Here is a 15,459-nt window from a genome sequence, read left to right on the forward strand (position 1 = left end):
AGTGGAATTGTTGTGTTGTGTTTGCATTACCAATATAAATAGCAGCATTCATGCTAAATAAATGCTCGTTGAAGAAGTGCATAGAACCTGAGCTCGAAATTTTGGAATTTCAGAAAGCAATAATTTCTCAATTTGCTATTTCTCAAACTGCATATCCTCATCAACTAAAAAGTTGGCGGAAATCTAAGTGGTTTTGATAAAGGTATCTTGTTGCTTAACAAAGCAACACAGGCTGCCCACAAAACAAGAAGTCATTGGTATGGTAATATGTCCTTCCATCAGGGGTGGGTTTCACTTACCTTTGCTACCGGCTTGCTCGTGCGCATTGCCACTTCTGCGCATGCACAGATCGCATTTGATGATGTCCGGGCGGGTGGGCGGAGCCTCCCGCTGCTGCTGCTGGTTCGCCCAATCTGGGGCGAACCGGTAGCAACCCACCACTGCCTTCCATGTATTTCATTCAAACACATCAGTACTGAAATGCAAGGAAGCGTCCTGGAGCTTTGACAGCTGGATTACATAATAATGCTAATAATAATATAGGGCTTTGCATAAATTGAGGATAGCAAGGTAGGAAGCAGGGATTGGGGGGAGAGAGAGAAAGAAGGGACTGCTTTTGAAAAGTGTTGGGGAAATATCAGCAGGGAAAGTGAATGGTACCTGGGATTTCCATGACAGAAATCATTGTTGCTATAGGGCAGTCTCTCAACCTCAGCAACTTTAAGATGTGTGGACTTCAGCTCCCAGAATTCCCCCATCTTAAAAGTTGCTGAGGTTGAAAAACACTGCTAAAGGGGACTTTTGATCCTTCTGATCCATCTTCATAAACCTGGAGGTAAAATCGAAGACCTAGAACACTTGGACCATTGTGTCCAACCCTCTGCTCAATGCAACCCAAACTCTACAGCATCCTCAAGAGATGGTTGTCCATTGCTTCTTTTGACTAGTTAGCCCTATCAAAAAGCTAGAAAAAACGTAAGAGTGAAAAACAACTGGAATTTGTCTTCCTGTAACTTAAACCCATTATCCCATGTCCCGCACTCTGGAACAACAGAGAAAAGGGTCTTGATCTCATTTGATGTAAATATATATTTGACGTGCCTAGAAATGCTACTTTGGATGCCAGGAGTTTTTCCTCGTTCAAGTGGAGAGTAACAAATGGTGGTGTAGGCCTCTAAAGAGACAATGTTATGCCCCTGTCTCCTCTTAAAACATTACCAATGCAATAAATTGCTGCATGAGATCAATTACACAGATTGTCTGAAAAGGAACGGTTTTTATTTTATTGTGGAAAATAACTTTTTTTTTTTGCTTCTTTAAGCTCTTCTCACTAATTAATTGTCAACATAAAATTAGTGTATCTCCATCAAACAACCTTGATTCAAACATCCAGATGTGGTGACACTTATTTTTCAGCAGAGATATTTTCAGGAACAGGAGGCAGCTCAGGACAGAAAGGGAGAAAAATGGTAGCTGCTGGTGGGTTTTCCTTTCTGCTGGGGTCTCCGCTGAGCATTTTCCAATTGTTTCACCAAAATCACAAACTGGAATGGAAAATATGATCATTTCACTGTGACCCAGGACAAAACACGAACACAGACAGTAGGCCAAAGGAGAGAGTTTGGGCTACAGATGGTGTGGATTAAGTTACACAGAACTGAGGATTGGGGGGGGGGGGGAAACCATGATGTAGTATCTCTATCCTCCTATTTTCACTTCCCTGATTGATTGGCTGACTGAGCACCAGAGGACAGAAATGAAAGGAGAAGGGAACCCGAAAAGAAAAGAAATTTCCATTTCCCCTCCCTTCCTCTGTAAGTTCAGTAGCTGCCTTCTACTGAAAGGAGATGGCAATATAACTTGCAAACTGAGACATCGAGGCTGAGTCCCAGAACATAATACTAAAAGTAAGAACAGCTCTCTTGCTGTTTCTAGTTTTAAAAATGGCAATTCTTCAGCCAGGATCCAGCAAATCTTGAAAGTTAGAGATTAAATAACCTGCCAAAAAAAAAATAAAATGATTTTCCATTACAACCCTCTCTCTCCTCCTCACACACCCTCCGCATCCAGATAAGGTAGAGTACAATGGTTCTGATGGGGACCATATTGTCAACGGATGACTTGAGTGATCATTTCCGCATGTCTATCCAGGACGTTGTTAAAAGTGAGTAACATCATGCCAAAAGATCTTTGCTCTCCGTGGAGACATTTCCACTCCTGTTCTATACACATTTCTGCCCTACTTTACACATTTCTTTTCAAAGAGAAGCCTGACCTAGAAAATCGTTAAATGGTAGTCTCTTGCAGAGAATTAAAGTGAAATCAACGTATGAACATGTCCAAATTATCAACATTCCAGATGCAGATCACAGTCGGTCTTTTTTTTATTTTTATTTTTAGAGAGCCTCTTCCTCTGCAGCATTCGTTTCTTTTTTTCCCCAAAAGAAAAATCTCAGGACGTAAGCAGATGCATCAAACCATTCAAAGCAGTCTCCCCAAGGCACCATCTCCTACCTGCCCACTTGCACCAACCAGAGGAGCAGATATATAAAGGGAAAACCTCCCCTCACTGAAGTGGAATGCCAAAACACAATCTTCCTTCCTCCGTTCATCACGGAGGTGGTCTTACGCATAAAAGAGAGAAAAAGTAATAAGCATTCAAACAACGCAATACCCTTTGGTGTGGTCTAAATTTTGGCCAAAGGAGGTCTGAAGTCGCTTCCTCATGCCTGCCTCATAAAGTGGCATCTGGAGCAGCTCAGTGGCAACTCCCAAAGGCAAGAATAGGGAAGATTGGACTCTGCCCCACTGAATAAGGCTGGACTCCTTGTTTGGAGAAGTCCTTTCATGAGATGCTCCGATGCCTCAAGGAGTCTCCTTCCTCCATTCTATTTTACTGCCCAGTGTTCTAAATATGTAGCAATGACCAATTCCAATATGGCCATTCAGGAAAAAAAAACCCCAGTAATTAAAAGAAATGCAACAGAGCCACCAGCACACTCTGCCGTAGATCTGGATGGAGTTCCTACACCAGGGAAATTAAGGCAGCCTTGGGCAAGTTCTCCTCATAAACCTGGGAAGAGAACATGGCACCGACCTCAAGCCATTGGTCAGCTTCCCTTAAATAGATATACCGGAAGCCTCCATCATTTCAGATTACAAGGGGAGGCTGAAAGGTCCGACTGCTCCTTCATGCGTCATAAAGAGCTAGCTTTGGGCCTTCCTCCCCAGGCGCCACTTTCAAATTTAATGGCCCACTTGCAGCCCATCATTTCCCGTTGTGGCTTAGAGAAAGGACCATTTGACACCGGGCACCGGCTAGAAGGCTGCAAAGTCAAAACCTTCATGTATCTCAATACCAGGTAAGAGGATGAGAAGAAAAATGCCCACCTCCATCCAAAACTTCATTTAAGCTAAAGTTAACAAGTCCCAGCATGGAGCTATAAAAAGGGTAGCACGTGTTCATGCTCTGTGACTACTCTATCCTAGTGCCCAAATAAAAGCAATAAAAGAGGCTCTGACCTTCCTTTCCATCTCATCTGAGTGACAATCATATTAAGTTTGTCGTTGTGCACATTGTATCTCCACTGTCCCATTCAATAGGGTTAAAGGATTAGGATATCTAAGAGATCAACATAAAAATGGCCAATATGGTCAATAAAGATGGTCCTTTTGAGGATTCAATGATCATCCATAAGAGCTTCCTGCTTTCCAAACCTTACAGGTGCCCAGGTGAGACGTGAAGCAGCAGCCAAGAACTGAGAGAAAAGCTTTTTATGTTCTCCCTACAGCTTACCTGTGACCTATCAAGTTGAATGCAGTGTGCCGGTTTTGAGTCATAGTTTCTCGGCAACTTAACAAGCCTCCCCATTTTGCTTGGCTAGAATTTAAAGATATGTATGAAGTCTGTGGCCAAACACACTATTTGACTGAGGAGTTACATCTGCCTCATGAGATCACAAGTTGCTCTGGCCTGCTGTATCTCAACGAAACCGGGAAAACTTCAGTGGGTCACTGCTTTGGTTTAGCATTCACTTTGACCTCAACATGCACCAATTTGGACAAGCCACCAAGGATCTAATCAGTGGACAGGCAGCAATGTCAAGAAAGCAGGCGGGCACTGGGGAGAGAACAGAGAACCCAGAACGCTCCTTCTCATCTATGATGTTGGGGCTTTGGAATACCGCCCGCCACCCCGTAACCCATTCCTCCTGCCATTAACTCCTCCCCCAAATTAAGTGCACAAAACAATCCTCATTCCTGGAATGCACCTTGAATGCCACACAGGAGAAGAAAATACAGAGTTTTGCCCCCCACCCCCACCCCTACCCAAGCACCCTTTTCCCTGATGGGATCCAACATGCTCAAAAATCATCAGCTGCTAACTCCAGCTGGGGTCATAGCCTGTCCAGTCAGGAGGAGGAGCCAGGTAAACACGGCGGCCTCGGTAAAGGAAGCTGACAATGCCCTGATACCCAGCACGGGGCACTCCTGATTTGAGGTCATCCATAACACCCAAGGCTTTTGCAAAGGCCTTGAAAGAGTCACGAGTGGTATACTGCACTCGGACAGTACCTAACTCCCGGCGCTGGTTCCCCTGTAATTCTTCAACACGCAGTTGAGGGGCATCATAGACCTGGGCCAAGAATGAGTGTTCATAGTTATTCTTCTTGAGGTAAGAAAGGTCCATCTGGGTGAAAGGCACAAAACGGTCATTGAGCTTGATGAACTTCAGATATTGGTCAAAGAACTGACCGTGGCTCACACCTTTACGGCCAAAAGTCATTGTGCGTGACACTTCAGGCCTGATGCACGAACGGCCCTGCCGCTGTTCAGGCTGTCGCATCCAGTCGTCCCAGAAAGCCTTGGGCCACTTGGGTTCCAGCTCGTCCCACAAGTCAGAGAGCAGAAGCCAGCCCAGACCAGGGAAAAAATCAGTACGATAGAGAAGCTCGGGATGGGCAACGTCTACCATCTGCTCCTTGCCGTTATCGTTCCAGGCAGAGATACACCAAAGGGTTGGGTCAGCCAGTAGAAGTGGGAAACTCGCTTGAAAATATTCAAAGAAATCGGGAGCTACTTCCAAGTCGTCTTCCACTACAATGGCTGCTTGGTATTTGAAAGTCCGGAAAACTTGGCTCAAGGCCCAGCGATAGTGTCGAGCAATTTTGTAGTATCCCTGAAACTTGCGATGGTCGGTAGGCACAGGGATGTCACTTAAATTGGGCTGCTTGATGTGCATGATAGAATCTCCATAGGAGGCAATGACTTTAGCGGTTTCCTCATGTCCACAGTCCTGGCTTACAATGATGGGGAATCGCTCCTTTGAGGGACGGTAATGCAATAGTTTATCTAGACAACGGCGGACTGTGCTGCGGTCACAGGCAATCACCACCACAGGCAAAACGGCATCAGGTGATATCTGATTGTGATGGGGCAAGGACGCAGCTGTGGAAGGCTGGACCGACACTGCACCCGACAGGTGGAGGTTTTTGGCCTTCCGTTTGCTCCAGAGTGAACTATAGCGATAAATCTGATGTAGAAGCTCCTTTTGGCGCTCTAATTCTACCTCGGCATCCTGGGCCAGTCGGATCACCTCTTCAGTTAAGCGGCTATGGTCCGATAAAGATTGTGGCCGAGTCCACAGGAAGAAAAGGATCAGGGCGTTCCAGGCCACAAAAAGCACCAGGCCCCAGACAATCAGGCTACTTTTCTTCAGCATCCTTCACAGGCATAGGCCGCACTCTGTCCTCTTATGTCCACCCCTCGGATGAGCTTCAAATTGCCACCATCAACCTGAAAAACGAGGGATAAAACAGTATTATTGATTCATCTGTCTTTCCCCTCCTTCACACTCTGATTATCTTCCGGCTGCACTTACGTCTATCATGGTGAAACGTTTCGAAAGGCTGATGAAAGTATTTTAATCTATCCAGCCTCCCTCCAGCGTTTGACTCGCTTCAGTTTGCTTACCAGGTGAAACGCTCCACAGAGGATGCTATTTCCTCTGTTGTTCTCCATCTGAGCTTGGCGCACTTAAGAGGAAAGAAATTCCCATGTGTGAATGCCGTTTGTTGATTTTAGTTTGGCTTTTAATACAATCACCCCTCAGCGTTTAGTAGACAAACTGGGCCTTTTAGGCTTTGATACTCCTTTGTGCAATTGGATTTTCACATTGATACACCCCAGAATATGTGAGTTGGGACTAATATTTCTAATACATGTGTTTTTGAGCACATGTATTCAAAATGGACTGAGATAGATAGATAGACAGACAGACAGACAGACAGACAGACAGAGTGTATGTATATATACAATATGTGTGTATGTATGGGTGTATATATATATATATATATATATATTTCTTTTGAGAGCAGGCATCTGAATTTCACTTTAACGTGTGCCATTGTATACACAGAAAAGTGACAATAACAGTCAGTCTGCCTGCCTGCCTGCCTGCCTGCCTGCCTATCTATCTATCTATCTATCTATCTATCTATCTATCTATCTATCTATCTATTAAAATGGAATTGTTTCTCATGATTTGTTTTAAATATCAGATAAAATTAGATTTTGCTGAAAAGTCTTTTTGAAAGAAGCATTTTTGCTCCGAGTTAGATTAGTTGCTCTCTAAATGGTTCCCAAATGGTTTTTGGACTTGGTTCTTAATCTAATCAAAGGCATATATGAGCCTGCAATTCCCTTTCACAGTAGAACTGTATGTAAGCAGGCACCACCATTGATTCCTAGATCAGAGGTATAAAACAAACAAACCAAAAATTACATTATGAAGGCAAAACCAATCTGCCTAGATCAGGATATACAACATTGACTAAAGGCCCACAATTGCCCCGTAAATTATGTGGAATCAGTCTAGAATGAGAATAACATTTCATTTATTTCAATTCAATTCAATTCATTAATTATGGTTAATGTCATTCTCCAATCATGCTTCTCTTTTGTTAAATGTAAGTTTTTGTCAGTAGAGAGAACATACAGTACTTCATGCATTGTATTAAAAGCACACATAAGTTAACAAGGAAGTAGTTATATGCTTGCATTCATTTTAAACAGCTCTTGCATAAAATAGAACAGGAAATCTCACCCGAGAATAAAAAATGAATTTGTGATTTATGGTTTTGACAATTATAGACAGGCCGGATTATAGAAAGAAGAATGTGATACAACTTTGGAGAGAGTGGTTAAAATGTATTTGTACTTGTAACTGCTCTGAAGAATATCAGAAGCGACTTAAGATCATTTTTGTTTATTTTCTATTTTTTCTTTTCTTGCACTTTCTGCTTTTTCTCTGCTTTTTCTTTTTTTTCTTCTTCCTTCCTTTATGTTTGAGCTAGTTTTTTATATTCTTGTTGAAAAGTTTTAATAATATATATATATATACAAAAGAAATGACAAAATAGAAAAATCAGCATTTTTTATATCCCAATATACAGCATCACCAAGTTTAAAATGGCTGTTATTGAACAGGAACATAAAAAATAGACTGCAGGATAAGCAATTAAACTGAACAGAAACTCAAGCCCTTATCATCTCAACAAGCAGTTCTCAAAGGGTGGTCTTGGGAGCCCAAGACCTTTTCAAGGGAACTGCAAAGTCAAATAAAGAAATCAGTGGTGAGATTCAAATTTTTTTATTACTGGTTCTGTGGGCGTGGCTTGGTGGGTGTGACATGGCTTGGTGGGCGTGGCAGGGGAAGGATACTGTAAAATCTCCATTCCCACCCCAGTCCAGGTGAAGGTTATTGCAAAATCCCCATTTCCTCCCGATCAGCTGAGGTAGAGAATAGATGGGAGCGGGGCCAGTCAGAGGTGGTATTTACCAGTTCTCCAAACTACTTAAAATTTCTGCTACTGGTTCTCCAGAACTGGTCAGAACCTGCTGAAACCCACCTCTGAAAGAAATATTTAAACATGTCTCTGTTTAAATTTCCAATACAGTAAATATTGATCGATATAACACATAGGAATCAAGCTTCCTTGAAGTCCTCAAACAATTTTAAGAATGTAAAGGGATCCTGAGACTAAAATGCTTAGCAACCACTGACCTAGACTACTACAGTTGTCTATATAGGGCTCCTCCTGGATATACCTGGTGCAAAATATTGCTGCCCACCTGCTGACAGATGAAAGCTATGGTAATTCCAATGCTTTTAGTACCTGCACTGGCTCCTGGTTTGTCTCCGGGTGAATTCAAGAAACTGGTTTATTACTGGGGTCCAGGTTATATTCAAGACCCTCCGCTCTAAATGCCCAAAACTATTTGGGGTCAGATGGTTTCTAAATTTATTAATTAAAAAGTAAGTAATTAGAATCTGCTCATGAAGTAGGAGCAGGCCAAAGGGGCATGTTGTAGATATCCCCTTCCAAGGATGTCAGTGGGTAGGGATTTGAAAACAGGCCTTTTTAGACAATGTCCTCTCACTATGGAGCAGCTTGCAAACTGACATCAACTCCTTTGTTGAATGTTTGGGGGGAAAAGAGTGATTTGAGCCAACTTCTGATTTCCATGCTGGCTCATTGCTGTGTAACAGCCCATATGTGTTTTTATAATGTGATGTAATGCTTTTGCAACTCTTAGAATATTGTTTTATTTGTTATTGCTCCATTGTCCTTTCATTTGTTTTTATTATGCTATGAGTCACCCAGTATTTCTTTGAATATTGGATAGAGGTGGCATGCAAATGATAAAACCAACTAAACAAAACCCATCGAAGTTTTATTTCTAATCTATAAAATTAGGCTTTATAAGAATCAGAAAATATTATCTTAATTGTATTGCAACAGACTAACCTAACCACTCTTTTAAAAATTGTATTGCAGAGTTTAGATTTCCTATACTAAAAAGCTTTCTTTCTTTCTTTTTCTTTCTTTCTTCTTTCTTTCTCTCTCTCTCTCTCTTTCTTTCTTTCTCTTTTTCTTTCCTTTCTCACATAATCACAGAATAAGCTTCAAGTTTCCCTGATGTGACTAGACATATAGATGCTGTAACTCCATTAAACTTAGAAGAAGAAAATGAACAAAAATTTATCAATCCTTGTATTGGTAGGCAGGGAAATCCACTTCCTTATGTGCCAAGCTGGGCTCCAACCAATGATAAGAAGACAAAGATATCCTTCATTTCAGAAGTGCAGGGTGAGATAAATACCTTGATAAAATATCTCTTTTCCCCAATTTGTAGGCCTTCCAAATAGATAGGTCTGGAGAGGAAGACAGCCTAATCCTTAGATTAAATGAACCTTTTTCTGCCCTGGGTAAATAATAACAGTACTGCCTTTTATGTTAGTGGGGACAGGAAGAAGTAATATGCATAGGGATGATGCTCACATATCTTTTCTGAATTATATCACCAGAATCTTTTACTCTTCTTAACATATCATTTTCATCATGTTTTTACCTCCACAAAACCTTAAAGACTTGACTTCATACTAATAAAAGGGTTTGAGTCATTACGTGCATTCCCTCTGCATAATTTATTTGGAAATACAATTCCTTCTTTTGGAGGAACAAAGTATGAACAGCTCTCCTCTCAGAGTCACAAAACCTCCCCTCAACTTGGCTTCGTAAGAAAAGAGAATGGTTGGGGCCGTTGTTGCAATAATACATAAAAATAAATAAAATATTAAAATAATAAATTGAAAACAAAACAAAACAAAAAACCCCTCAAAGGGTAGACTTGATGTACCAGTAGGTCTTTTTTTGCTGTCAATTTTCTATGTTTCTGGGACAATTGCATATTTAAGGAACATTTCTTTCTTAAGCAATTGGGGGCTCCTCTGTAGCAGCACCATCAAGGAATAAAACAGGAAATATTCAGGATGGCATTATAATGCATAGCTCATTTAATGTTGTACTTTAATTTCAACAGATTCTACATTCAGGAACATATCAATTGGTTGACATTGAACTCAGAAGATAAACAGTTAAGAAACAACTGATTATCAGTTAGAAGTCATACAGGTAGTCCTTGACTTACAACAATTCATTTAGTGACCATTTGATGTTACAATGGCACTGTAAAAAGTGACTTATGACAGTTTGTCAAACTGTCTTGTTTAGCAACTGAAATTTTCAACTCAGTTGTGGTTGTAAGTCAAGAACTATCTATACCCGGAGCAGCTATATCTCCTGCTTATGGGGAAAAGACTGAAGTATATTCCTTGAGCCTATTGAAATTATATACCAAGGCTTCGTTTTTAGTGTTGGAAATGATGTTTTTAAGTCAAATGACGTAACCAGGCAGGAATCTGAGCTCTGACGCAAATGAAATGATATATAATGCCTGACTGGCATTAGTAGACTAAGAAACACCATCACCTACCTGGACACAATTCAATTAGAACAGAGGAGCTGCCAGGGGGGAGGGAGGGGAGGGGGATTATTGGACTCAGATGTTTCCAGAAAGTTTGGTTATTATTATTGTACATGCTAGAGATGTAATCAACGTAAGTAGAGTTAGTGCATATCCTCTGGTGATTGTGTTTTTGTTTTGTTTTTTGCTAAATATTGCTAGATATTACTATGGGGAATTACATTCTTGGAAAGAAATTAAGGGCAAAAATATTAATGTATTGTTAAATTATATTCACAAAATGTGGAGCATGTCCTTCTCACTCATTCTCTCTCCTCCCCCCCCCTCTCTCTCACACACACAGATGTAGTGATGATTATGCATTTGTGGAAGAACACAAACATAAAAGCTGGTATAATGAATCTGTCAACTCTCAGCTTTTGAATTGGCTCTTCTCCATCAGTAGAGGGGAACCAAAGGCGAGATAATTCCATGGTCTAGATTTAATCTTCTGCTATAAAAACAAACTGAACAAACTGTTGGGGGGGGGGTCTGCAATAATAATGGGGAGTGTTGTTAACTGACTAAGTCCCTGTTTTAATGAGAAGGATGGCAAGATAGCTAACACACTTTTATAAATAACGTGGGCTGATCAGACATGCATGGAGGAAGTTCCTGATAATATCAGCATGGAAACCTAAATGTAAGACTGGGATCACTGTGATGTATGATGCGGTAAGAATTAGGCAATATAAAATGGTTTGCCTGACATTTCAATTTCCTGTGACATCATTTATGCCAAATTTACTGTGGCAAGTGATATCTGGTTCACATCCCTCTTCAATTTGTGACTTTGAGTGAATCAAGCTCTCTCTGTGCCTAATTTACCTCAAAGCAGGATTATTTCAAGAAAAACTGAAGAGAATGTTATGTAAGGGAAAAAATGGGATATAAACTTAACAAGTAATCACTTGACTCTATAGACTCAGTCTTCAAAACAAATCCCTGATCGTCTTAACTCTGCTGTGGCCTCTGCTGCTTAGCAGCTGGATCAGTAGTCTTCCTAATTCCCCTTCAGCAAAAGTTCCAGCACTGCATCAAGTCTTTTGGGAGACTCCCTATAATTAACATCGCAGGTTTGCAGGTGCTGTGGTACTTGACTGCACTTTTTAAAAACAAATGAAAATATTCCTACTTGATATATAAGGTATGATCTAGCTATTACCTAGCACTCTTTGTGGGATATGAAACAAGTGTGTTGAATGGAAAGAGAACAGCCCCACACCAATGCCATATTTGATTTGCTCTATTGGGAACTGAAGTGCAACCATATCTTAAGGCACAACATGTAATAAATAAAAAGTAAAATGAACAAGAGTGTAAATTGAACTGCAGCCTCCTGCAGTCTAATTTTCTCCAGACAAAGTAGTTTACGGTAATCTCAGCTAGCACATCCAATCCAGATCAGGATTTCTGGTGGGTTTTTTTTAAAAAAGGTCTTCTTACCCAGTCAACCAAGTCCAGTGGTGAATGCCACCTCCTCCTCCGCCTGGGCCACAAGGCAACTGGCAAACCCAAATTTTAATACCCTCCTGGAAATTCAAAATGGTGGGAGCAGTTCTCACCTCCGGTGGTAGAGATTTCCATAGGAATGGGGGCCACAGTGGAAAAAGCTCTTCTCCTTGACCCTGTCTGCCGGGATTGCTTAACAGACGGGATCCGTAGTAGACTTCTGCTGGAGTGGAGCAGGCTAGTCCAATTGGGGTGAGAGGTCTCTTCAGTTTTCCTGGCAAGGTTTCAGAAGTAGCCAATGTCTGCTTCCTAGGGCTGAGAGAAAGGGACTGGCCCAAAGTCATCCAGCTAGCTTTGTGCGTAAGACGGGTGCAGAATTCTTGGTCTCTAGCCAAGTGCCTTAACTATTACACAAAACTGGTTCTCTGACAACTTTCTGGTTACTTTAGACCCACATATTTGAATTACATTACATGAGAAAAGCTGTTATAGTATTATCAATATGACTACACTTTGAAAGAGCAGAGCGGGAGGAGGGAGAGAAACAGAACTAGGGTGATTTCTCTGACATTCTGGGACATTCCCAGAAGTTGCTTTTAACAAAAAAATGGTCCTCATTCTTATAATATGAATGAACTCTATAAGGCTACCAAACGTCTAAAGCGGTGGTTCCCCAACGTAGGGCCCACTCCCCACAGGGGGGCAATTTGATTTTTAGTGGGGGCAATTTGAACCTTGTTTAAACCAAGTTAATAGCCTTTTAGGCTTCCTCCGATGAGTAGAGTTCACTTTTTGAGTAAAGTAAGAATTATATGTCACATCAGAATTTTAGAGATGCTTAGGTGGGGCACGGCCAAAAAAAGGTTGGGAACCACTGATCTAAAGTTTTCAACAATGTTCTACTGAAGAATTATTGCTCATTTCAAAATTGTTTTTCCGGGATCATAATGCCACTATTTCTTTAATACACACTGAAATTTTTGAGACATACCGCAAAGAAAAGTGCTTACAGCAGAGCAAAATATGTACAGTATTCTGAAGCACAGACACGACTTTGTAGCAAAGTACTTCTTTATATAACAGTGCATTCCTATACAGACATACCTACGTAATTTCAATGGCAAAGATTTGCCTTGTCTGATTTCAGCATTTTTCAAAAGGTAACATTCTGTACTTTTAGGCTTTGTGTTATTGGCCTAAGTTGCAGCATCTGTCTCCAAAATATGAAGTATAGGTATGTTTCCCCATCAAAAGGCTTGGGTTAATCACCCATTAGGTGTTACATAAGAAGCAATCCATTTCTTACGTGGAACTCAACTCTTCACCAAAGGAGTCTTGAAAACAGAAAACGTATTTCAAGAAGATGAAGTGAATGGAATCGAATTTTGGAGGGCATTGGAAGTGTGTATGTGTTATATTAACTACTTTAAGGCTTATGCTAGTTTTCATCACTTTCCTATCTCAACATGAAGGGAAACAGTGCTGGCAGTTTTTAAAAACCATGGAAGTTTAATTATCCCAGTGTATGTGTTAGTTAACCTGTAGTCTCTCAAATGCAGCTGAAACGACAATTCCAAACTTCCTCACTAACGGTTACACTGATTAAAGTTAGTAGGAACTTCAGTTCATCAGGAGGGTTATGGATTCTGCATAGGATGCGAGTAGTTTGTTCACTTGGCTCAAGAAATGTCTTGGCTGCCATCTTTTACCCACTTGTCTAATTCCAATCAGATTTTCTGAGAAATCCCAACTCTGCACTTGACATGGTAAATTCACCAAGGCTGACTGCATTTTCCAAATACCTCTGATACAAGCCATCTGCAGCTTTTTAGGGTGCAAGAGGGAAAGCAATGGGGAGAGCCAGATTCCAGTAGAGCATGGAAGCTCATGGATAAATTACTGGCTGCACAATTTCAGGCTGTTTTGGAGTAAATTAATCATTAAAACATTTTTCAAAGGATGCTAATGGTAAACTCACCTTCCACAGCTCTCTTTTCATTTCTACCCTTTTAAAAGAGAAACAACCAATAATAGTTATAAAAATTGGCAATTTTGCCAGTGATTTTCAGCAGTATCCTGGACCCTGATAGCCAAAATTCCTTGACCAAGGGGCCCACAGCCTGCCTTTTCTGTCAGCAAGGATGGGGAGTGCTAATCCCATCAGGATCATCCATATGCAGTCTTCTTATCAAAGGGTTTTACTATTTTATCTTTTAAAGCAGAAGAACAGTTTCCTAGATAGTAGTTTACTAATTGGGGGAAAAGGTCCAAGTGAATCAGTCTCTTATTTTTCCTCCTCTTAAATCAACTGAAATTTATCCAAGCAGCAGCAAGTAACTGAGACTAGTCTTCTTTTTTTTTAATCATCAACAAAACTGTTTTTCCTCTAATAAAAACAAAGTTCAGTTCCTTTTCAGAACAGGAAACTAGATTTTTGTATTTGCCTTGCAAAATAAAGATTAGGATGTGCTGACAAAGAGAACTTCAGTATTAGCATTGCCTTTCCAGAATGTTCCGCCTACCCGAAACCTTTTATTATGTTTCAATTTCTTGTCTATGGAGATTCTCAAGTCATCCAGGTCATGGTTGTCTCAAAAGTGCTTTTTCGAGAAGCAACTGGAGTTTCTTGTTTTTCTTTGAAGACGTTTCGCTTCTCATCCAAGAAGCTTCTTCAGCTCTGACTGAATCCTTCCATTCCCCACTATCCAGTCAGAGCTGAAGAAAAAAACCAGAAAGTCCAGTTGCCTCTTGAAAAAGCATCTTTGGGTTTCAATTTCTTATTATGTTTCACTCAATAAAGTTTTGCCCATAGTGGATGGCTATAAAGATAGTTAATTTACAGAATGTGAGACAATTGCGCTTAGGAACAAACCCAAGTTTTTACTTTAATAAAACTTAATTCCATTAGGCATTCCTCTGAAACTGAGATTTACAAATCAAAATAATTCCTTTCTCTCTCTCACTCTCTCGCACACATATACTACAAGTAGTCCTTGACTTACTACTGGTCATTTAATGACCATTTGGAATCACAATAGCCTCAGAAAGGGTGCTTTATGGCATGTAAACATCTTCCTGCTGTTGTAAAATGCTGTGATTCTACGTCTGATAGTTACGTTTCAGGCACTTGGCAACTGGCTCACTTTATGACAAGCTGTAGTGCCACATGGTCACATGACAGATATTTGTGATTTATTTTTTTTTTTTGCTGGCTTCTGGCAAACAATGCCCATAAGGGAGAATGGATTCAGACTTATGTGATTTGCTTAACAAATGGTCATAAAATCGGCCTGGTTATACGGATGCCTCAACTTATGACTGCCGTAATTTATGACTGAAATTCCAGTCACACTTTCAGTTGTCAGTTGAGAATTACCTGTACTTTCCAACCACAGTACAGGTCTGTTCACAAAAGAAGACAGAATGTTGTCTCACTCTCACTTTTTCTTTTGACTTTGAACTCCTAACTACATGTTTCTGCTGGCCATTTTGGCTGAGATTTACGAGAGCTGAAATTAACAATTCCTGGATGACACCAGGCTGATTATCTCAGTCCCAGAGCAAAACAGAACAGTGGTTGATTCTCTAGAGAATGGTCCTCTAGAGTACATTAAGTAAGATCCTGGTGATATGAAGGAG

The 15,459-nt window shown here is 40.7% G+C and overlaps 1 protein-coding gene across 10 annotated transcripts in view; it reads right to left on the minus strand.

The window, feature by feature from the left end:
• Positions 1–1,256: 1,256 nt before the first annotated feature.
• The window catches only part of MGAT1 (alpha-1,3-mannosyl-glycoprotein 2-beta-N-acetylglucosaminyltransferase), a 39,917-nt gene continuing 25,714 nt past the window's right edge, over positions 1,257–15,459 (minus strand). For 9 of the 10 annotated variants that reach the window (XM_034421680.3, XM_034421686.3, XM_087883854.1 and 6 more), the window contains one exon: positions 1,257–5,796. In XM_034421680.3, coding sequence (XP_034277571.1) covers positions 4,382–5,722 — 1,341 coding nt within the window. In that variant the 5' untranslated portion in view covers positions 5,723–5,796 and the 3' untranslated portion in view covers positions 1,257–4,381. Of the gene's footprint in view, positions 5,797–11,933; positions 14,142–15,459 lie in introns of those variants that run through there. The other variant, XM_034421685.3, reaches the window with a different exon arrangement.

The sequence above is a fragment of the Pantherophis guttatus genome, chromosome 2, assembly GCF_059756535.1.
Source record: "Pantherophis guttatus breed Tessera chromosome 2, ASM5975653v1, whole genome shotgun sequence".
Classification (NCBI taxonomy): Eukaryota; Metazoa; Chordata; class Lepidosauria; order Squamata; family Colubridae; genus Pantherophis; species Pantherophis guttatus.